General features: G+C 40.9%; 1 protein-coding gene across 1 annotated transcript in view; it reads left to right on the plus strand.

The window, feature by feature from the left end:
* PDE6C (phosphodiesterase 6C) overlaps window positions 1–24191 on the plus strand; it is a 58428-nt gene that overhangs the window by 29258 nt on the left and 4979 nt on the right. The window contains exons 12-18 of the mRNA XM_068961500.1: window positions 3486–3632; window positions 3877–3984; window positions 4707–4816; window positions 6756–6843; window positions 20329–20429; window positions 22115–22222; window positions 22307–22370. Coding sequence (XP_068817601.1) covers window positions 3486–3632; window positions 3877–3984; window positions 4707–4816; window positions 6756–6843; window positions 20329–20429; window positions 22115–22222; window positions 22307–22370 — 726 coding nt within the window. The remainder of the gene's footprint in view (window positions 1–3485; window positions 3633–3876; window positions 3985–4706; window positions 4817–6755; window positions 6844–20328; window positions 20430–22114; window positions 22223–22306; window positions 22371–24191) is intronic.

Below are 24191 nucleotides of genomic sequence, written 5' to 3' on the forward strand. Positions count from 1 at the left end.
ACTTAAGAAACAAACACGTATTTCAGAGGGGTACTCTGGAACTATCTTGGCGTAATTTCCAAGCGGCATAAACATATATGCGTCTTCACTTACCATGATTTTCCCCAGGGATACACTTTAATTCTTGGTTCAGGGAAGGCGTGGCCCTCTTTCATGGGTGTAACAGCAGGTGCGAGTGGCTGTGCTGGAAGACTGAGGAAGCAGCCCTGCCGCTCGGGCAGAGGGAGTGGGGAAGGTTGTTCCCCTTCTTCCCCCTGCTTCCTGGGACATTTCAGGTCACTCACAGATGCCCTGCAGCTCCTGTTTACCAGACCATAGACGATGTAGAGAGAACATTCCAGAGAAGTACCTCATTCACTCCTCCTTCGTTGAGTTTTGTTTTCGTTCATTCACTAATTATTGAGATGCACTATGATACAAGAAACTGTTAAGTGCCAAGGGCAAAAGATAACGTGGTCTGGTTCTTACCTGGCTCAAGAAACCCCTTGTTTATTAGAGAGACGGAAAATACAAGCAATGACACTGCCTTGAATGGATGGGTTCATGGGGCGTGAGCACCAAGGGCCCGATTCTCCTCGCAGAAGGTGATGGAGTGTGAGATGAAGGCCATGGCGTGTAGGCCTGAAGGGGACGCGGGAGCTGGGTGGGCAGAGAGTGATGATGGGGGCTTGGAGATGAGAAGGGAAAGCAGACAGGCCAGGGTAGGGGGACACAGAGCACGTTACGGAGACCAAAGGCAGCTGGTGTGGCCAGAGCCCCAGCGAGTGGGAGAGGGGAGCAGCCTGCGAGGCCTGGCAGGGGGCGGGGCAAGACTACACCTGGCAGCCTGGCACACTGGGACCCGGAAGCGACCTGCTCAGATGGCCAGGGGTCTCTGGAGCAGAGGGAGCGAGCTGGCTGGATGCAGGAGGCCAGTGCGGCCATGTTACACTCACATACAGTTACAGAGAGGGTGACTTCTCGCAATCTCTCACGCTTACCGCCTCTCTTTCTCAATCTCAGCTGTGCGTTCCATCAAAGAGGAGAAAAACCAGCCTTTGGTGCTAGAGTTCCTACTTCTCAGACCAAGCAAAAGCCTTGATTTCTATCAATCTCTCTGTATCACTGTTGTATGACTGCTGTTTTTTCAAAACCTGTGATTTCTGTATTATAGTATTATTATAATGGTTTGCCTATAACTGCAAATTGGGCCCGGGAGTCATAATTCTGAGAACTTCTTACTTTGTTTCCTGCTAAAAATGCACACTTACACATTAGTGTGACTGACCCTGTAATGTTTTAAAAAATGTTTTCACATTTGATCTTTACATAATACTCTGAGAAGAGCAGGGCAGAGGTGACTTCCAGCAGGGAGGTTCTGTGGCATGGGGCACCCCTCACTGCACCCCACAGTTCTCGGTCTGATTTTTACATGTGCTTATTCTCCAGTTCTCCCCGCAAGAATGTGCATTTCAGGAAGTAGTGATATTGTTTTATCCATAATGCTTACAACGCAAATAGGAACCAATAAATGTCTGTTGAATGATTAAAAATGAACAGAAGGGAAAAAGAGCTCCCATGGGCAAGGAATCCGGGAGGTTCCGGACAGAGAGAAAGTGCTAAGAAGAACAGTGGAGGAAGCGAAAGGCCCTGTGAGGAAGGAGCTTTGGGAAGTGCTACTAGGGGCTTCCCTTGTGGCTCAGCTGGTAAAGAATCTGCCTGTAATGCGGGAGACCTGGGTTCAGTCTCTGGGTTGGGAAGATCCCCTCGAGAAGGGAAAGGCTACCCCCTCCAGTATTCTGGCCTGGGGAATTCCATGGACTGTATAGTCCAGGGGCTCGCTAAGACTCAGACATGACTAAACAACTTTCACTTTCCCTAGGGGTCATGGGATGAATCCCCTCTAATTGTCTTTGACATGTGAAAATAAAATTGGTACTACTTTTTCATTAAAACAACAAAGACAAAAATGTTACTATTGTTATCCGCATTTCACAGATGAAAACACTGATGTAGCTAACCCCAACCCAGAACTGAACACTAGTTTCCTGGCTCAAAACCATTGCTTTGCAGGAGAGATATCTCTGCCCAAAGTGACCATCTGAGAGTGGCCTTGGGGAGAAGGGGTTCTTCTTCCTTGGAGAATCTGGAAGACCCTGCAAAGAAGGGCAAAGGTGTGAGGGCCAGCTCTGACTTGGGGGTTAGGTGAACAGATACCATAATTGTACTTAAAAGGGCCATATAGCATTTGGTGTTGAAATTTGTGCAAATAGAACATGAATCCTCCTCTGGGCCAAGCCTGAACTCTCTGAGGGATGTGCCCTTAGCCACAGTAGTAAGGCTTTACTGGGCTCAGTGAACACCCACTGAACTGGACTGCCCCTGCACGTTTGTGTGCTGGACCACACAGCAGGCTGTGTGCTTCTTCCTTTCCTTGCCTGCTTCTTTCTTCCTGTGGGGTTGTCTCTGCCCTGCCGTCTGTCACATCAGCTGAATACACACCCCTCCAGAATCTCACCTTTCACTATCTGTATTTTTAACCACTTCAATAAGTTAAGTCCTTAAAGGCAAGACCCACATTTTTGTTTCCCAAGCCATGTCCATGTGACTAGTTCAACTGTTTTTTCACCTAGTCCTAAATCCTGACAAGGGGTGGGTTAAATGAGATGTCTGCATGTGTACCAGGACACTGGGGGGCATTCATTCATTCATTCATTCAATGAACATTAACCAAGCACCTCTGTGGGACAAGCCCTCAGGTTCTGTTACCGCAGCAGGTAACACACCATGATCCCATCCTTAGGGAACCCAGACTAGTGGGAAAGCATCACTAAACAGGTAAAGAAAATACGATAGAACTGAATCAAGCCATCATTTACTGTTTACTAAATATTTCTAGAAGAGGAAAAAAGAGAAGTTGAGTATTGAAAATGGGTTGTTGCTGCTGCTGCTGCTGCTAAGTTGCTTCGGTCGTATTCGACTCTGTGCGACCCCATGGACGGCAGCCCAACAGGCTCCTCTGTCCCTGGGATTCTCCAGGCAAGAGCACTGGAGTGGGTTGCCATTTCCTTCTCCAGTGCGTGAAAGTGAAAAGTGAAAGTGAAGACGATCAGTCGTGTCTGACTCTTAGAGACCCCATGGACTGCAGCCTACCAGGCTCCTCCATCCATGGGATTTTCCAGGCAAGAGTACTGGAGTGGGTTGCCATTGCTGCTGTAATTCAGCATTTTATTTTGCATCAGAGAAAGAAAGTAGCCTCTGAGGTCTGCTTTGGAATTGAATGCCGTCACTTAGAAAGCTGCTCAGGATAGCCGAGCCTCAGTTTAACCATCTGGAAACTGAGGGTCATTGTGCAGGTTTGTTGTGAGGATAATAGGGGCATAACCCAGTACTGGGTATATAGAGGCTGAGGGGAGTGCATGCGGCATCATTGCATTGTAATTTTGTGTATGACTAAAGGGATAAAAAAGAATGTAAACTGGAACCTTTGGTCCTTGTTTCAACAGAAGGAGGACCTGCCAGACCCACGGACTGCAGACCTGTATGAATTCCGCTTCAGCGACTTGCCCATCACAGAGCATGAACTGATTAAGTGTGGACTTCGGCTGTTTTTTGAAATAAACGTGGTGGAGAAATTCAAAGTACCCGTTGAGGTTAGATGGTATTTAATTTAAAATATAGTGTGATTCTGTGACAGTTCTCCATTGTGTAAAATTACCCGTGGTTCAAAAAGATTCCCTGCAGTGTAGATCTTAAATTATCATTAACTTTGTCAATATATCCGCTTAAACCCTGTAAACAAGGCCATCCTATCTTTTCAGATAAGGTTGTCACAGACCTTCTAACCTTTAGAATTCTGTTCCAAAGTCTGAGTGGTATTGTCGTCTTTGGCGGCAGGTTCTCACCAGATGGATGTACACGGTGAGGAAGGGGTACCGGGCCGTCACGTACCACAACTGGCGACACGGGTTTAATGTGGGGCAGACCATGTTCACTTTGCTGATGGTAGGTATCGTGTCCGACTCTTTGCGACCCCATGGACTGTAGCCCACCAGGCTCCTCTGTCCATGGGATTCTCCAGGCAAGAATACTGGAGTGGGTTGCCATTTCTTTCTCCAGGGCATCTTCCCGACACAGGGATCGAACCCAGGTCTCCTGCATTGCAGGCAGAGCTTTAACCTCTGAACCGCCAGGGAAGCCATGGAGCACAGCAGTTGGTGAAAACCTGCGTGCCTCCTCCTGAACGTGGTGAGAATAGATACAGGCTGTCTCTTTCGAGATAATTTTGGAATTCACGGATACAATCCCATAAATCCCCAAATCCTCTGGAGATGATGCCAGGGCATGTGGGTATCCCTGGGTGCTTGCCTGGATAATAACTCTGATACTCAAGTACTTATGTCTTTAAAGGAAAAAATTCAGTTACCTGCTAGGTTTGTGACTGCCCAGAATGAGCTACAAGAAATAAAACCAGTTTGGGACTTCCCTGGTGGTTCAGTGGTAAAGACTCCATGCTTCCAATGCAAAGGATCAAGGTTTGATCCCTGATCAGGGAACTAAGATCCCACATGCCACGTGGTGTGACCAAAAGAGAAAGAAAGAAAGCTTGCTCTAAAAACACAGAAGACCCCCTTCTCCATCAGAGGCAGGCCTCACTGCACATGCTGCATAATGTATTAATGTAAGTATATTAATGTAAGTGAATATATATGTCTATTTTCTTTTAGACAGGAAGACTGAAGAAATACTACACAGACCTTGAAGCCTTTGCCATGCTTGCTGCTGCCTTCTGCCACGACATTGACCACAGAGGCACCAATAATTTGTATCAGATGAAGTAAGTGAACATATGCTGCCGCGTCGATAGTTCTGGTGCCCCTGCCTTCTTTGTAAACGCCTTCGCTCTTTTTTCAACTTTGTTTCATCAAAGTATTGAATCCATACCTTTAGGTGCATTGATCTTCGACTTACAGTTGTACACCCTTGGGTGACACCCTCAACTCAAGCTAGAGAACATTTCTTCCTGGGCTCACTACCTCTCATGTCCCTTGTCCTTGTGCCTCCACCAGCTGACCTTGCATCTTAACATCATCACCACCTTCCCCTCTTGCCTAAGAAAAGAAGTGCAGCCTCTCAGCTCGGACAGATTTGTAATCACTGAGTTCACAAATTATTTAAACTTTCTAAGCTTTGAGTTCCTCACTGGGAAAATAATAACTGTAGTAATGCTACCTAACACTTAAGGTCATTGTAAAGATTAAATAAGGCTATGCATACAAAGCAGTCAGCTCATGGTTGGTGCTTGGAGGTTAATAATTATCAGGTATTATTATTATCACTGTTATTATGTCATTGGCACTTTCAAAATTCGTCAGCAATGCCATAGCCAACCTAGCTCCTTGATAGTGACATTTAAGAAGCTCTGCCTGCCTTGGCTGCACTATATCCTCATCTCCAACACATAACCCACTACCTACAAGGTACCAGAGGAAGTGAGACATTTTAGAGAGAATGAGCTTCGGAGTCTGGGTTTATGGGATCCAAACACTTCCTGGTTGAGTGATCTTGGGTAAATCACTTAATGTGTTTGAGATTCAGTTTCTTAACTGTTAAACAGGTACAATATTGCCCTCTCAAAGACTGCTGTGAGAATCACCTGAAATTATATGTCTGAAATTACATAGTAGATCCTCAAGAAATTTACTCAATGAATTAAGCAGTGACTTTTCACCTTCAGGGAGAAGGCAATGGCACCCCACTCCAGTACTCTTGCCTGGAAAATCCCATGGACGGAGGAGCCTGGTAGGCTGCAGTCCATGGGGTCGCGAAGAGTTGGACACGACTGAGCGACTTCACTTTGACTTTTCACTTTCATGCATTGGAGAAGGAAATGGCAACCCACTCCTGTGTTCTTGCCTAGAGAGAATCCCAGGGATGGGGGAGCCTTGTGGGCTGCCGTCCATGGGGTCGCACAGAGTCGGACACGACTGAAGTGACTTAGCAGTAGCAGTTTCACCTTCACCAACTCTACCAATCAGGCTTTGCCCTGAAGAGGGGATTCCCAGTCTAGGTTCCGGCAAGCCACATCTTCCTCTAAGAGCTCCAGCCCGCGCTGGCTGTTCCGCATTCCTGAATGCCTTCCTGACAATGACTGAGCTCTCTTCCGTCCTCCTTACTGCTTCAGCCAATTCAGTTTCCAAGGAATGAATGCTTATTGAGCACTTGTGTACTGGGAGACCAGCTGAGAACTTGATACCTATGGCCTTTTTGAATCCTTGTAGCCCTCCCACCTGGTAGGTACTATTATTCCCCTCTTTTACTGATGAAGAAACAAGTCCCAAACAGTCAAATCTAACTTGCCACAGATGAAAAGAGAGTAGCCAAATGGGATGTGGCATCTCCGAGGTTTGCAGAAAAGATGAGACCACATCCCAGACTTCTGCTTTGGCCTGGTGTTGGGAGTCTGTGTGGGTCCCATCAGCGATGGGCGAGCTGACCTTCTTCCTTTTCTTTCCATGAGAGAAACTTTGTAGTTCAAGCAATTAAATCATTTTATGCATTTAACAAATTAGGGTTTTTCTTAAAAAGATTTTTTTTAAGAGCATATTCTTCTGTTCTACATCTAAAAATTCTTTTCCAATATGTTACTTTCAACTGTTTCACAGTCATTAGGGGAGAGGGAAGACATGAAGAAAAAATCCTCAGATTGCAAAGATTCTGTACTGTGTGATCTATGTGTCATCTTTAAATAGCTAAAATGACCCTTTTCCTCCTAGGTCCACATCTCCGCTAGCAAGGCTTCACGGCTCTTCCATCTTGGAGAGGCACCACCTGGAGTACAGTAAGACACTCCTGCAGGATGAGGTACGTGGGTCTCTCTCTCTCTAGGGCAGCTCACAAGCTCTGGATCAAAGTGCTAACCCACAGAAAATGCTTAGAAAGAGGATCATCCTGAATGCTGGTGGCTGACAGTGTAGACACCCTTATTGAAGTCAATAGATAGAAATGACTATATTGTGATAGTTTTTGAACAATCAAATTGGAAGTAGCTGAGACAGAGGAGGAAAGAGCTATGAAAAGTCACAGAATCTCTATGGGTCTGTATAGTAAGAAGAAAAAGTTTACCTTGGGTATGTATGAATGTAAAAAGAGGAGACACAGGACTGGAAAAGGTCAGTTTACATTGCAATTCCAAAGAAAGGGAATGCCAAAGAATGCTCAAACTACCGCATAATTGCACTCATCTCACACGTTAGAAAAGTAATGCTCAAAATTCTCCAAGCCAGGCTTCAGCAATACGTGAACCGTGAACTTCCAGATGTTCAACCTGGTTTTAGAAAAGGCAGAGGAACCAGAGATCAAATTGCCAACATCCTCTGGATCATGGAAAAAGCAAGAGAGTTCCAGAAAAACATCTATTTCTGCTTTATTGACTATGCCAAAGCCTCTGACTGTGTGGATCACAATAAACTGTGGAAAATTCTGAAAGAGATGGGAATACCAGACTACCTAACCTGCCTCTTGAGAAACCTATATGCAGGTCAGGAAGCAACAGTTAGAACTGGACATGGAACAACAGACTGGTTCCACATAGGAAAAGGAGTACGTCAAGGCTGTATATTGTCACCCTGCTTGTTTAACTTATATGCAGAGTTCAGTTCAGTTCAGTTGCTCAGTCATGTCCGACTCTTTGTGACTCCATGAATCGCAGCACGACAGGCCTCCCTGTTCATCACCATCTCCCGGAGTTTACTCAGACTCAACGTCCATCGAGTCTGTGATGCCATCCAGCCATCTCATCCTCGGTCGTCCCCTTCTCCTCCTGCCCCCAATCCCTCCCAGCATCAGAGTTTTTTCCAATGAGTCAACTCTTCTCATGAGGTGGCCAAAGTACTGGAGTTTCAGCTTTAGCATCATTCCTTCCAAAGAAATCCCAGGGTTGATCTCCTTCAGAATGGACTGGTTGGATCTCCTTGCAGTCCAAGGGACTCTCAAGAGTCTTCTCCAACACCACAGCTCAAAAGCATCAATTCTTCGGCACTCAGCCTTCTTCACAGTCCAACTCTCACATCCATACATGACCACAGGAAAAACCATAGCCTTGACTAGACGGACCTTAGTCGGCAAAGTAATGTCTCTGCTTTTGAATATGCTGTCTAGGTTGGTCACAACTTTTCTTCCAAGGAATATGCAGAGTACATCATGAGAAATCCTGGGCTGGAAGAAGCACAGGTTGGAATCAAGATTGCCGGAAGAAATATCAATAACCTCAGATATGCAGATGACACCACCCTTATGGCAGAAAGTGAAGAGGAGCTAAAAAGCCTCTTGATGAAAGTGAAAGTGGAGAGTGAAAAAGTTGGCTTAAAGCTCAACATTCAGAAAACTAAGATCATGGCATCTGGTCCCATTACTTCATGGCAAATAGATGGGGAAACAGTGGAAACTATCAGACTTTATTTTTTTGGGCTCCAAAATCACTGCAGATGTTGACTGCAGCCATGAAATTAAAAGACACTTACTCCTTGGAAGAGAAGTTATGAGCAACCTAGATAGCATATTCAAAAGCGAGATATTACTTTGCCGACTAAGGTCCGTCTAGTCAAGGCTATGGTTTTTCCAGTAGTCATGTATGGATGTGAGAGTTGGACTGTGAAGGCTGAGCACCAAAGAATTGATGCTTTTGAACTGTGGTGTTGGAGAAGACTCTTGAGAGTCCCTTGGACTGCAAGGAGATCCAACCAGTCCATTCTAAAGGAGATCAGCCCTGGGATTTCTTTGGAAGCAATGACACTAAAGCTGAAACTCTAGTACTTTGGCCACCTCATGTGAAGAGTTGACTCATTGGACAAGACTCTGATGCTGGGAGGGATTGGGGGCAGGAGGAGAAGGGGACGACCGAGGATGAGATGGCTGGATGGCATCACCAACTCGATGGACGTGAGTTTGAGTAAACTCTGGGAGTTGATGGACAGGGAGGCCTGTCGTGCTGCGATTCATGTGGTCGCAAAGAGTCGGACACAACTGAGCGACTGAACTGAACTGAAAAAGAGGAGGCTACACAACCGCTGCTTTTCTTAGTCATAGGGCATGTGCTGTTAAGGCATTGTCTGTTTCTTTGAGACAGTCAGGTGTTGGTAGTTTGGGGGTAGGCATGAAAATCAGGCTGTAAGATCAGACAGCTGCTATCAGAGGCACCGAGTGAATGAGGGAGATGTCCCATTCAGGAGTGGGTGGGGCATAGGGGAAAAGAGGGGTGGGATCAGGGAACTTTTCACGGGAAGTGGGTTAAGCTTGGTCCTGAATTCATTGTGACTTATACAATCTCATGTACTACTAACTTTCGATAAAAAGATTCTTCTTTTTATCGATTTTATTTAAAGAGTATATAGGCTTGTTGGAAAAGTTTTGAATATAATCTAGTTATGCTTGAGAACAAATCTGAGAAGATTCTAACCCAGAATGAATCATTGTTAGATAGAAGGGAACATTCTTCTGTCTGCACAGAGAAATTGTCTAGAATCACACAAACTCATTAGGATAAATAAGCCCTGGGAGAGTGGAGCTTTTTTCACTTTTGATAATAATCGCTTATTAAAGGCTCAGGGGAAGGGGTACAAGGAAATACGTCCAAGTTTCAAGATAATATTACATTCTTCTAGGTAATCAAAAGCCAAGTGGGAAAAATTTGTAAGGGCAATTAGGCAGAAAAGTGGAAAAAGGAAACAGACATATGATTTAAATATTTTTAATAGCCTGTGATTGATGCAGCATCCAGACAGGGGGACAGAGACCAGCTGCACTGAATTATCGATTTCACAGGGCAGAAGGGGGCAGGCGGTTAAAAACACATCCTGGGCATCATCTCCCACTTACCAGGCTCCCTGGGGATTGGACCTAGGAATCTGCATTTTTAATAAGAGTTTTCATCACTCTCATGTGTAGCTAGGACCTGTTCCTGCAGTAGTATCATAAAAAGAATGAAGATATCTGTTCTATGAGAGTTGGAAAAAATAGAGTTGAAAGTAGTTCACGAATATGATAGTAACTTGTTATCCACCCAGTTTGTTAAGTGTCTTGCCTTACTGGTTGTGATGGTCTTATATTTTTGAGTAAGGATCTTCCATATAGCCAGCTGATTACATATACCACAGGCAGGTAGTATCAAAAATAATTTATTTAATTTTATGTTTACCTACTAATGCAAAATATATTCTAAAACCTTTATAGCCAAATGTTTAAATGCTTAACTATGAAAGGGCTCCTAGTAGCTCATATATTTTTACTTTCTGGGATTTGAGAGTTTAAAATAGAGTTGTTGTTTCCCATCTTAATTTTTAAATGTTATATACTCTGCAGTATGAATTGGTTTTCATGGCTAGATAAAGGCTTACTCTTTTTAAAAAGGAATATCGCATCCTAGTAATCCATGCCACCTTGGCAAGGACCCATGTACAATGCTATTTGACCTGCTAATTGCAGACTTTTAAGGGTTGTAAATAGAGTCACTAGGCAATAAATGCGATCACAGAGCTTTTTATGAGCAGGCAAACTGAATGCTGAAAAAAATGAAATTTTAACATCAGATGTTCTTTTCACATTTTTGGAAGACAGTACAGTTCTTCTATTTATTTATTATACAGAGGAAATACTTATATTTAAAACTTTAATTTTTTTTACATAAGGCAAATCCTTATCTAGCAATTTTGCCATTTTGTAGGCATTACTCATTGTGTTTTGTATATTATCGGCTTTATGTCCCAGTAGAGTTGGATTCCCTGCTTTGAGGACAGAACTGTCTGTATTCTAAACTAGTCAGAAATCCACCCTTTAACCTAATGAATAGGGGTTAAAACCCTTGTTAGCCAAATTTCTCAGAATATAAACTTTAATACTACAATGTACTGTCAGAATGACAAAATGTATTATTTAGCATAAATAACAGAATACTTTTATTATTCAGAACACTTCTTCATAAAATTTATAACTTTATGCTTTTTCATACTGACTTCATGTTATACAAAGAAGGAATGAAGAAATTAAGTATCTTGTGTATGATCACCAGCCAGCCACAGACATGTTGCAGTCTTCCCTTTTGGGTGTAACATGTACCACATTGAAGACTAGAACTCACCTCCCTGAGAGTCTTCATCAGGATGAATTGGAGCCATTTCTATTTTGGTGTGCTACACCGAATTTAGATATGTAGTGCCATTTTCATAGCAGTAAGAGAACAAAAGCAGCTCGTTGATGGTAGAGAGCCACGTTAGACTCTGTGGGCAGGTGAGCCCTGCTGAACAGGTGGGGGCCCGGCTGGAGTGGGGCTGGCCGGGATGGAGGCCTCCTCTCTCGTTCTGTGCACCCGTCTCTCCATCACGTTTCCAGCACAATTCCCTGGAAGCACAGATGGAATATTATAGACTCATCCATAGATATCTTAAATTAGTGACAGTAGTGGTTGTTAAAAATTACATGCATGTGCCTGCTATGAAAATTCAAGCAATAGGAAACATTCTAAAGATAAATATTTAAAAATTGCTTTAAATCCTACCACTCAGAAATAAGACATTTCATTAACATTTAACGAACTTCATGGTAGCCCATTGTGACTATATATAGGCAGGATGGTTAGAAACAGGGGATCTCATATCCAAACTATTTTTGTTGTTGTTGTTAGGGTTATCTATTTAATTGAGTTTATTGAAGTGTAATGTTTATATAATAAGCAGCATCCCTTTAATGTGTTATTCATACAAATTCTATGAATTCTGTCCCTGCACTTGGATAGGTTTTACCCCACCACACTCAGGATACAGAACACTTCAGCCGTCTCCTTCGGGATGACAAGGAAGACTGTTCTGGGAGTCTATCGCTGGATACAGAACACTGCACTTCTGTAGTAGTCTATGCTAGCAGTCCCCTGGTAGTCTATGCCTCTCTCCCGTCCTAGCCCAAAGCAAGCAATGAAATGTTTGTAGTCACTACGGATTAGTTTGAATCTTCTAGATTTTTATATAAATGCAGTCATCCAGTAATTACTCTTTTGTGGCGGCGACTTTCATTCAGAACAATAATTTTGTGATTTGTACATTTTGAGTGAATGAGCCAGCAGTGATTCATTACTTTTCACTGCTGAGTGGTCTTGCATTTATCTGAAATGAAGATTTTAATTTTACTTCAGTTTAATGGAATAAACAGTTTTTAAGGGAAGGAATTACAGAACTTCAGAGAACTATGTCCTTAATCACAAGAAATATTAGTTCTTAGAGAACACTAAAATCAATAACAGTGGTTATGTGTTACCTTTTCACCATCTCTGAACTCCCTGCTATAAAACATGAAACAATTCAAATACTTACACTGCTTCCCACATCTCTACTTCTGTTTTGTAAGCTATTTATTATCAGTATTTTTTTTAACTGTTATCATGATTTATGAAATTAATTTATAATTTCCTTAAGTGTCTATTTTTTTTAAACCAGAGCATTTATTGCATGACTAATGGTCGAAATCCCTAAGATGAACTGGATGCTGCCCCAGCGGCTCGCTGGGGTTAGGTGTTCTCCCAGAATCCACGCCTGAATCTTCAGGATACTCTTTGCAGGTGCCTCGCTCACCTGGCCTCGGTGTGTTCCGTCTGTAGCCTTGGCAACTCCAGTCACATTTCCTCTTCTGCCTGGCGGTGTTGCCACAATGGTCATAGGTCGGCTTCTGAAGGTCGGAGGCCTTGCAACCACAGTCTTACTTCCAAACAACAGTGTTCCCTTTGTCATCTCTCCTCTATGGTTGAGACCAAAGAGGTTCCATTGTTTATTCCTACTTCTACTTTTGTATGGGCCTATACTTAGCCTCAGACTTTTTATCATGGCTTGTTCATTCCCATGTATTTTATTTTGACTCATACCTTAATTAGCTAGATTTTTGTCATCTGGTAGTTTTTCACAGTCTCTAAGCTAAGTACTCTGCATACAAGTTAAATAAGCAGGGTGACAATATACAGCCTTGACGTACTCCTTTTCCTATATGGAACCAGTCTGTTGTTCCATGCCCAGTTCTAACTGTTGCTTCCTGACCTGCACACAGGTTTCTCAAGAGGCAGGTTAGGTGGTCTGGTATTCCCATCTTTTTCAGAATTTTCCACAGTTTATTGTGATCCACACAGTCAAAGGCTTTGGCATAGTCAATAAAGCAGAAATAGATGTTTTTCTGGAACTCTCTTGCTTTTAGTATGATCCAGCAGATGTTGGCAATTTGATCTTTGGTTCCTCTGCCTTTTCTAAATCCAGTTTAAACATCTGGAATTTCACGGTTCACATATTGCTGAAGCCTGGCTTGGAGAATTTTGAGTATTACTTTACTAACGTGTGAGATGAGTGCAATTGTGTGGTAGTTTGAGCATTCTTTGGCATTGCCTTTCTTTGGGATTGGAATGAAAACTGACCTTTTCCAGTCCTGTGGCCACTGCTGAGTTTTCCAAATTTGCTGGCATATTGAGTGCAGCACTTTCACAGCATCATCTTTTAGGATTTGAACTAGCTCAACTGGAATTCCATCACCTCCACTAGCTTTGTTCGTAGTGATGCTTTCTAAGGCCCACTTGACTTCACATTCCAGGATATCTGGCTCTAGGTGAGTGATCACACCATCGTGATTATCTGGGTCGTGAAGATCTTTTTTGTAGAGTTCTCCTATATATTCTTGACACCTCTTCTTAATATCTTCTGCTTCTGTTAGGTCCATACCATTTCTGTCCTTTATCGAGCCCATCTTTGCATGAAATGCAAAGTATTGGTATCTCTTGGTATCTCTGATTTTCTTGAAGAGATCTCTAGTCTTTCCCATTCTGTTGTTTTCCTCTATTTCTTTGCATTGATCACTGAGGAAGGCTTGCTTTTCTGGTTCCAAATAGGAAAAGGAGTACGTCAAGGCTGTATATTGTCACCCTGCTTATTTAACTTATATGCAGAGCATATCATGAGAAACCCTGGGCTGGAGGAAGCACAAGCTGGAATCAACATTGCCAGGAGAAATATCAATAACCTCAGATATGCAGATGACACCACCCTTATGGCAGAAAGTGAAGAGGAACTAAAAAGCCTTTTGATGAAAGTGAAAGAGGAGAGTGAAGAAGTTGGCTTAAAGCTCAACATTCAGAAAACGAAGATCATGGCATCTGGTTCCATCACTTCATGGGAAATAGATGGGGAAACAGTGTCAGACTTTATTTTTTGGGGCTCCAAAATCACTGCAGATGGTGATTAGAGCCATGAAATTAAAAGACGCTTACTCCTTGGAAGAAAAGTTATGACTGACCTAGATAGCATATTGAAAAGTAGAGACCTCACTTTGCCAACCAAGGTCTGTCTAGTCAAGGCTATGGTTTTTCCAGTAGTCATGTATGGATGCGAGTTGGACTGTGAAGGCTGAGCACCGAAGAATTGATGCTTTTGAACTGTGGTGTTGGAGAAGACTCTTGAGTCCCTTGGACTGCAAGGAGATCCAACCAGTCCATTCTAGAGATCAGCCCTGGGTGTTCTTTGGAAGGACTGATGCTAAAGCTGAAAACTCCAGTACTTTGGCCACCTCATGCGAAGAGTTGACTCATCGGAAAAGACTCTGATGCTGGGAGGGATTGGGGGCAGGAGGAGAAGGGGACGACAGAGGATGAGATGGCTGGATGGCATCACAGACTCAATGGACATGAGTTTGAGTGAACTCTGGGAGATGGTGATGAACAGGGAGGCCTGGGGTGCTGTGATTCATGGGGTCACAAAGAGTCGGACACGACTGAGCAACTGAACTGAACTGAAGCTAAGTACACACCTATGAAGATCTGTTTGTTACATTTTTGAAAGTCAGTTTGGAAGAATATAAATGTTGTTGGGTCATTACTTTCTTCTCAGAAACTGGAGGACATTGCCTCTGTTTTTTAGTGTTAACGAGGTATAAATGGCTGATTTGATTTTCTCCCTTGTAGGTGACTTTGTTTTTCTGAATAGATGTTCATATAATTCTTAATTCTTCACATTTTAGTAACTTTGAATGTCTGGGTGATTCTGCATCTATTTTTTCCTTGATACAGGTTCAGTTCAGTTCAGTCGCTCAGTTGTGTCCGACTCTTTGCGACCCCATGAATTGTAGCACACCAGGCCTCCCTGTCCACATATCTATAGAATCTGTTGTCTTTTTTTTTTAATTTCAGGGAAGCTTTTTTTTCATTGTATCTTTAAACATTTTTCTAATACATTGGGAATATCAATTATGTATATGTTGAATCTCCTTGCCATTTATATTTTTAAATAATTTATTCTTTTTCCTTTTTGCTTTAATTTCCTCAAGACTGTGGACTATGTCCCTTGCTTATTCAAGTCGCTTTACTGTGGATTATATTGCTTTTATATTCAATTCCATTTTCTTCATTCTACTACTAGTTTTGCTAGTTTATTAATTTTACTGTTGTCTTACAATCTTCGAGTTCTTGTGGTTTTGAAACTATAGATATTAGTGTGAATTTTTCATGTTCCATTGGGTATTTCTTTTGATGTATTTTTCATTTGCCTTTTGTGTTGCTTTCTTCCAGTTATTTTTCTTAGTTTGGTGTGTGTGTGTGCAGTCATGCACTGTATTTACATATTCAGTCAACTACTGTAAGACCTTTATGTGACTTCTGATTCAGAGTTGTTACATGTGGTGTGCTGTGACTCTCTAATACATGTCTTTTTGTGAACACATGGGTGTATTTCTGTTTGGTATGTACCTGGAAATAGAATTGCTTGGCCATAGGGTGAGCATATGTTCAGCCTCAGTGGATGCTGACAAGCAGTTTTCCAAAATAGTTGTATTAATACACATTCTTACCAACAGTTCCAGTGGTTCTCCATCGTCTCCAACACTTGGCACTTTCCGTCTTTCTCATTTTAGTCACTTGGGGGATGCACTAATTTGTGTCAAATTAAATAGCATTAACACATATAAACTACAATTTTTTATATTAACCTTTTGAAATTGTTTTGGGACTACCTTTGTTCTCAACTTGATTTGCAGGAATTCTTTATTCTGGTTTATGTATATCTTTCATCAGAAATATGTATCCCAAATAGTTTCTCCCTGTGAATTGCCTTTGTATTCTCTTAATGTTGGATTTGGGTGAAAATAAGTTCTTAATTTTAATGTAGTCCATTTGATCAACTTTTTAAAGATTAATTCTTTAGTTGTATTGTCTTTTGCCTATTCAAGGTAATGAAGGTATTTTATTGTTCTACATTTCTCATTTAGATCCACAATCATTTTACAGCTTATCTTTATATATGGTTTTATATATACTTTTTCTGTCCATGAGAAAATCCAGTTGACTCAGCACCCTTTATTGACCCACTTCATTTCAGTGATACCTCTGTCCTAGACCAGGTAACTGATTATCATGGACTGGTTCTGCATTCCCTATTCGATTACACTAGTCAGTGTGTGTCTCTTTTGTCAGTATGTCATCTTGGTTACTGTAGCTTTATAATAGTCTTCCTTCCAGTATAAATTCTCCAGTTTTGTTCTATTTGAAGATTGCTTTGGCTTTTATTAAACCTTTGTATTTTCATATACATTTTAAAAGTTTGTCAATTTACATAGACACATCCACAAATTTGGTATTTTGGTTGGAATTGCACTCAATCCATAGGTTATTTTGTTCTTGTGGTCTTTATGCAGAGGTTTTACACTTGTTTTCCTCTGAAAACTATTCAATCCTTAGTGGAACTTGCCATCTGCTGTGAGGGGAGGGCAGGAATGCACTGAGGACCAGCTTTCTATTTATTCAAACTCTTGTCTCGCCAATTCTATTTCTTTGGTCTAGAGAACTCACCTCTTTGATTTGGGCTTTCCAGAAGCCCAATTTGGGCTTTTGGGAAGGCTCATGTTAAGCAAGCCTGTGAAGCTACAGGGTCTGTGTTAGGATCTGATCATTGCTGCCGAACTTCCTGCCTTCACTCCTTTTTACCCAAAGCATTCTCTTTGGCACAGATGACTAAGCAATAGAAGTCAGTGCAAATGTATGTCTGAACAGTTTCCCCATCTCATCCTCTGCTGCTATTCTGTGTGTCAGACTGGATTTTTGAGGGACATCCTTCCTTCTTCCGTGCCCTGTCTACATTCTAAGACCTCTTGCTCCAATTAAAAGATTACTGGCTCTGCCTTTGCTTACTTAAAAACAACTGCATGCATGTATATATATAATCCTCAACTTGTTCCAGAAAGTTTTTAATGGAGCTTCCGCAAATATGTGTAACATTAGAGAAAAAATGAGGGCTAATGGGAAAATAAAAATAAGATGAAGTATGGGGCAGGCCCACAATGTGTACAGTGAGAGGTATATTAGACATGGGCCACAAACTTGGTCAAGGGATTTCTAGTAACTAATATAAAACAGAAACAGCATCTTTTATGTGAATCTATATCCATGGCTGAAAAATAAACTACTTACAAGCTCTTCTTTTAAGAACTTTTGCTAGGACAGAAGGAAAAGAGGAAATAAAAAATAATACTGAATTAAGAAAGGTTTTTCAATTAGACTTGTACAGTAAAAATGAGTGAGGGAAAAAAAGGTGAAAATCAGGAATATTGTGCTATCAACAAAGGAAGCAGTACTGAATAGTTGAATGTACACCGTTTTCTCTTAAGTATACTAATTTTAATAGTGTGTCATTTTTTTTAAAAAAATGTGGGGAGGGAGGTGGGAGGAGGGTTCAGGATGGGGAACACATGTACACCCGTGGCAGATTCATGTTGACATATGGCAAAACCAATACAATATTGTAATTAGTCTCCAATTCAAATAAATGAATTTATATTAAAAAAAAAGAAAAAATGCAACAGTGACTTACTTTGTAAAGTGAAAGAACGTTTGCCATTCTGTTGCTTTAACAGAGCTGTTTTATTGTTCTGGATTGGAAAAAGGTATGACTTAAATGGAGTACAACAGTATCATTTTTCTCTATGTATATATACAGCTTTTTTCTCACACACATATATTTAGCAAATAGCAAGGTATCCAGGTTTAAAAATAAAATCAACATGTATTAAAAGTAATTGGTACATAAAAAATATTGATAACTGTGGTCGATGGTTGTGTGCTCTGTACAGTCTGGCACTTGGTAGCGACAAAGTCTGTCCTAAGGGATTGTTTGTTTAAATTTGGCAGCCTGCCTTGTGTGTCCCCTCCCCATTCTATAATGTTTTGGCTTTTTTCTGACTTTTTTAGTTAAAAAAAAAATTACGTTTAATGTGTACAACATGATGTTTTGATGTATGGATATATAGTAAAATCATTACTATAGTCAAGTGAATTAACATACTACCTTTTTGTGTGTGATGAGAAGACCTGAGATCCACTATTTTAGCAGATTTTTTCAGTATATAATAAGGATTAAAATGGCATATAAAGTGATTAAAAGTGTTACTAATAATTTGTGTAAAAACTTAGGGCATCTCCACACACAATCCCCCTTTTTCTCCTTAGTACAGCAGTCAAGAATGACTTGAAGTGCTACTGGATCTACAAAGTCTGCATTGGAATTACACACTACACATTACTCTGGGAAACGTGTAACGTGTATCCGTGAACAAAGGGCAATGACTCACTGATGTAAATATGCCACAGGGTCACCACCAATCCAAAGGCAGGCCACCAGTGTACCCAAATCAGGGAAGGTTAAGTGGGATTAAAATGCCAAATGGCCCACTTACTCTGCCCTCTTCCCGGTCAGTCCAGACCAGTTAAAGATAACCTATATCCAGAATATTTGGGGCAGAGATTACGCCCCAGGTGCTGCTGAGGACTCTCTTTCAAGCAAGTTATGGATTTTGATCTAGACAAGTTTTCTTTTGTTTGTTGTAGTTTGGAGTATTCAATTGCCATGTCTTCTATCAATTTAAAAAGTCTAGCTATAGTTGCTATTATGAACTCATTATTACTGCCATGTAAAATACCATTTTTCTTGACTTCGAAGTTATAAAAAGCTGACCTAAGTGGAGGCTGTATTATGCACACATAATTCTAGGCCATTTCTTGCTTTCTAGTATTTCAGTCTCCTGGAATGACAGAGCTATATTTGGTCTTGGGTTTTGCAATTCTATTTTAAACTGGGGATAACCTCAGAACTTACCAGTAATAATGATATAGCAATAATTAAATTCTGTAGCAATTTACTGTTCTTAAATGCATTGCCAGTTATCTCATCTGCACCAACATTCCACAAATATTTACTGATCACAGGTTGAGTGCCAGGCAGTTAGCAGGGCAGCTGTTATTATCCCCATTTGAGAAAACAAATAGTTACAGATGTTAAGTGAGGTGTCCAGGACACTACAACCACCACGTGGGGAAGCTGGGAACTGAGCCTGGGCTCCTTACTGAGTCAGTGTAGTGCCCTGCTATGCTGGCTCCACTGGGTGCTGGCTGTTCAACCTTGAGCTAGTTTCCTAACCTCTCTATGCTGCGTGACTAAGAGTTTCCATAGAGCACTTAGAACAGTGCCTGGAGAGTGGGAAGCACTCGGTGTCTGCTGTTATTTGGTGCTTGATTCAGTGTTCCTTTCTACATTATGCTGCCTGTCTCTACATAGGTGAATGGACATTTCCTCCTTTCCAGTGGGATTCTTCTGTATTTAACTGTTGACTTCATTTATCACTGCACATCTGTCTTTGGCCTGTATTCCTAAAAATGTTCTTTTTGGAGTACCTTATCTTTTAAAAACCACTCCCAGATTTACACTCTTGTTTTCTGGAACACTAAAAATTGAGGGTGATCCATGTATAAGGAGACTATTAGTGGGAAACTCTTTGAAGAAAGGTAGAAATAAGTCATTGTAAAATAGAATTGCAAGACTTCATTTTAAAAACAACTTGGAAGATTTACTTTTTTCTATGTGTGAGGACTATTGTAATCTGCAGCTTCTGAAAGCTCTCCAATAGTTTCTAGAATCACTCTGAAATTATCTGGTAAATAATTCAACATGTCTAACAATTGGACAAATACCAGATATTCTTTATTAAAGTTTCTCAATTATTACAGAAAATTTTAAATCTATTGTTTTTATTGAAATGGTCCTGGAAGAAAACTTATATACTGGTTACATGAATATTTGCTAATAATCTCTTTTAAGAGTTTAAATTATGTTACTCAAAGTATAAGTAAAGAGGTAACTTAATCCAAGAGAGAAAACTGAAAGCAAGAAAAGTAAGACTTAGTTTATCTTCTTTCTATAATAAGATGCTCTTATTAAGCATCACAGGGTGGTTTGTTTGTTGAATCAAAGGCAAATTAATGATGGCACTTTATTTTGAATTTTCATCTTACAGAGTTTAAACATCTTCCAGAACCTAAATAAACGCCAGTATGAAACAGTTATTCATTTGTTTGAAGTTGCAATAATAGCAACTGACCTGGCTCTATATTTCAAGTAAGTACAGAACTCCCTTATACTCTGTGTGGCTCTGCCTTCCACGGTCCACTGCCTTAAAGTTAAAAGACATTTATTTAGAGACACATTTCTTCATTTTCTTTTTGGATTACCAATAAATACCCTTAAGATGCCTGATGGAGGATTTACTGGACATCTGGAAACATCTTTTAAAAGCTAAGCCCCTAATATTAGTTATCTGAAGAAATTTCAATTGAAGAATATGCATCAAAGTAGATAGACTGCCAGAACAGTGATGCTATAAAGCTTTACACGGTGCCTTTTGACCTGGGGAATTCATCACAGTTTGCAGTCTGGTATTTAGAGTTGCAGGCTCAGACATTTGATCCTGCCAGAGTCTGAGAGCTGAAAAATCTTAGTGATACTGATGCACATTAACAAACTAAAACATTTTAGTTACATACAGCAGAGGCATTAGCCTATTTATAATAATAATGATGATTACCAAGGAGACCAGATACTCCAAGCTTCTGTACATTTTCTTGTCGGTGAACTATAAAGTAAAATGCATTAGGACAAAGTGAACTAGTTACAGGGTCTAAATAGTTAACAACTTGGGCAGTATTAGATTGTGCCTCTCCAATCCTTCATTAAAAATTCAGTTATTAAATAGTTCAAACATGAAAGCAGATACTTAGAAATAGATAAGTGACATCCAAATAGCTATAGCCCAGATTCAACAAATGCTCAGACTTTGTCTTAGATCTCTCTTCAAGGAGAGCAGTACAGTTGAGGCGTTCTGTACTCACTCCATCATGAACGCCACACGCCCACCCCACTTCTCCTTCACAGATACCACTGTCTTGGTATTGCTATGTATTCATCCTTCCCATTCATGTTTTCTATGGCATTATTGTTTAAAATTTTTCCATAAATGGTATCATACTGTATATACCTTTCTGCAACTTGTTTTCACACAACATTTTGAAGATTTAGCTTGGTGGTAAATTGAGATCCAGGTCATTCTTTTTAGATGTATATTCAACTGTGTGATTTTATCATAATTAATTTAGCCATTCTTCTATTCATGGACATTTAGATTACTTCCAATTTTTCATCACTGCCTACATTGTGTATCTTTGTGTATATGAGTTTCTGTAAAGTACATATCTAGAAATGGGATTGCTGTAGGGTTTGCATATCTTCAATTTTATACCACATGGCAAAACTCCTGCACTCCTTAGTAGGTATGCCAATTTAAACTCCTACCAGCAGTGTTACAAGAGTTCCTATTATTCTGTATCTGGACTCTTCTTGATCTGGGCATATTTAAATATATGGTAATTTGAGTGTGGGACAGAATATTATTCACACTTATAATTTTGTACATTTTCATATATTTTAGGTTCTAATATTTGGTTAGTTTTATACAATGTCTCATCACAACCTGTGGCCTTTGTTATGATCTCTTTTTGTCACATGTAGCTCTTAGTTTTAATGTATTTAACTTTACCAATTTTTTTTTTCCGTTCTGACTTGTGATATTTCTGTCTTAAACTCGTTCTGTATCAAGGTTACACAGCCATTCCCTGTTTGCCTCCCTAGGTCCACAATGTGGACGACTGATGCCGAGTGGGAACGTGAAACCTGAAAGGACGTATTAAAGACACTTTAAACCTCTGGTCCTATATGCTAAAATTGTCGCACAGTTGTCTCTTTTTTAGGAAGAGAACCATGTTTCAAAAAATTGTTGATGCCTGTGAAAAAATGGAAACTGAAGAAGAGGCCGTCAAATATGTGACCATTGATCCAACCAAAAAAGAGATCATCATGTGAGAAGTCAAATTTTATTTTGCTTTTGGCAAAAATAACTTGTTTTATATTTCTATTTTAACATGTTTTATTTTCTTCCACAGGGCGATGATGATGACTGCATGTGATCTGTCAGCTATAACCAAGCCCTGGGAGGTACAAAGTCAGGTGAGTGGTTCCCATTTTCTGTCAGGCCCTCGGCTCTGCCTAGGCGCCGTGAGACGGTGTATGTGAAGGTATCTGGCAACCTCAGAATTTAATTATAACCACCAACTATATGAGTATATATTTTATAAGCAATTACCTTCATTACCCTGGGCCTGTCCTCTGAAACCATCTGTTTATAATTTACAAAGAAGAAAAAAGGAAGTTAAGAAGTTAAGACAAAAGTACAATGTTCCCTGTTGGGTTTCTGTTAAGAGAAGAAAAGCAAACAGCTTCCAAGAGCTCACAAATGTCGGTAGGTCATTTGGTCACGCCCAGGACAAGGGAAAGAGAAGGAACCTTAAAAAGAAAATGCTTTCTGGAAGGAATTCCTGTTATCACTGGACAGGCTGTAAGAAGTTTACATAAAATTATTCATGGAGTGTCTGGGTTTCTAGCAGAGGAGATAAAGCATGAGGAGGCAAGGATGAATCATTAGTGCCTTCATCCCTCAAGGGTGGTTTTGCTCCTGGTCTCCTCTAGGTGTGCTGTCAGTCATGAGACGGTGCTATCTGCAGGTTCAGTTTAAGGGCGTCTTCTAAGGAAGGTCTTCCCTACCCTTGGGGAGTTTGGGGAATGAGTGGGAGCCACTGCTTACCACTTGGTTTCCTGCGGATTGATGAAAGAATTCTCCCTCAGTTAATAAAGCACCCGTCTACAATGTGGGAGACCCAGGTTTGATCCCTGGGTCAGGAAGATCCCCTGGAGAAGGAAATGGCAATCCACTCCAGTCCTACTGCCTGGAGAATCCCATGGACAGAGGAGCCTGGTAGGCTACAGTCCATGGGGTCACAGAGAGTCAGACACGACTGAGTGACTTCACTTTCACTTTTCAGTTAATTCGTAGAAAGAATTCTCCCTCAGTTAACTCATAGGGAAAATCCTAAGCAGAAGAGGCCAGAATTCCCTGGGTTCAACTGTAAATGTGGACTGTATCTGTTAAGATAGAATAGCTGGGCTCCAAACCAAACACGTGTGCTCCCTCCTCACTGCCTGCTCTTCCTCCTCAATTCTTTTATCTACAGTCACCCAAGCCAAAAACCTGGGCTCATGCTTGAGTCCATCTCCCTCATTTCAAAAACATTTCTGTCCATCACTCTTGCTACCCTCCTAGTTCTTACTTTCCCTCTTTCATCAGAACTATGGTGGCAGCCTCCTAAGTGATCCTCTCTTAGCATGAACTCTCCAACCTTTCTCTGAGTTGCTGCTGGAATGCTTATAAATAGAGCTCTGCTTGGCTACTGCTTTGCTTAAAAAGCATTCTAAACTCCCCACTGCTGGAAGTTTTCAACCTTTTTTAAAGAAAAAAGCAATGTCTATTTTCCTTGCACAAAAAGCTGTACATAGATCACTTTTTGTAAGAGTAAAGAGCAAAGTTACTGTACTTTAATCTCTCTTGGCATCCACTCTTGTATCACTTGTGCACTTTGAAGGGACTGCAAAGAAAAAGAACTACTGGCCCAGGGAATCAAGTTAAACTTCCCAGCGAAGCTTACATGGTTTGTTGCTACCTGTCCTTAACTCATATTCCCTAATTTATTTCTCTTATTTCCCATGTTACTGCCTCACACTCTTAAGCTCCTACTCACACAAGCCCTAAACATTCAACTTTATCTGCAGTCTTCCCTTTCTTCTTTCCTGGCAAACTACTCTTCTTCCTTGATGATACAGCATAAATGCAACCTCCCTTATCTTTCTCCTTGATCCACAGCAGTTGATAACTGTTGATATGATAGAACTTTCCACATTCTTTACATGATGACTTCAGTAGACTGTAAGCATCTT

The sequence above is a fragment of the Capricornis sumatraensis genome, chromosome 23 (assembly GCF_032405125.1).
Source record: "Capricornis sumatraensis isolate serow.1 chromosome 23, serow.2, whole genome shotgun sequence".
Lineage (NCBI taxonomy): Eukaryota > Metazoa > Chordata > Mammalia > Artiodactyla > Bovidae > Capricornis > Capricornis sumatraensis.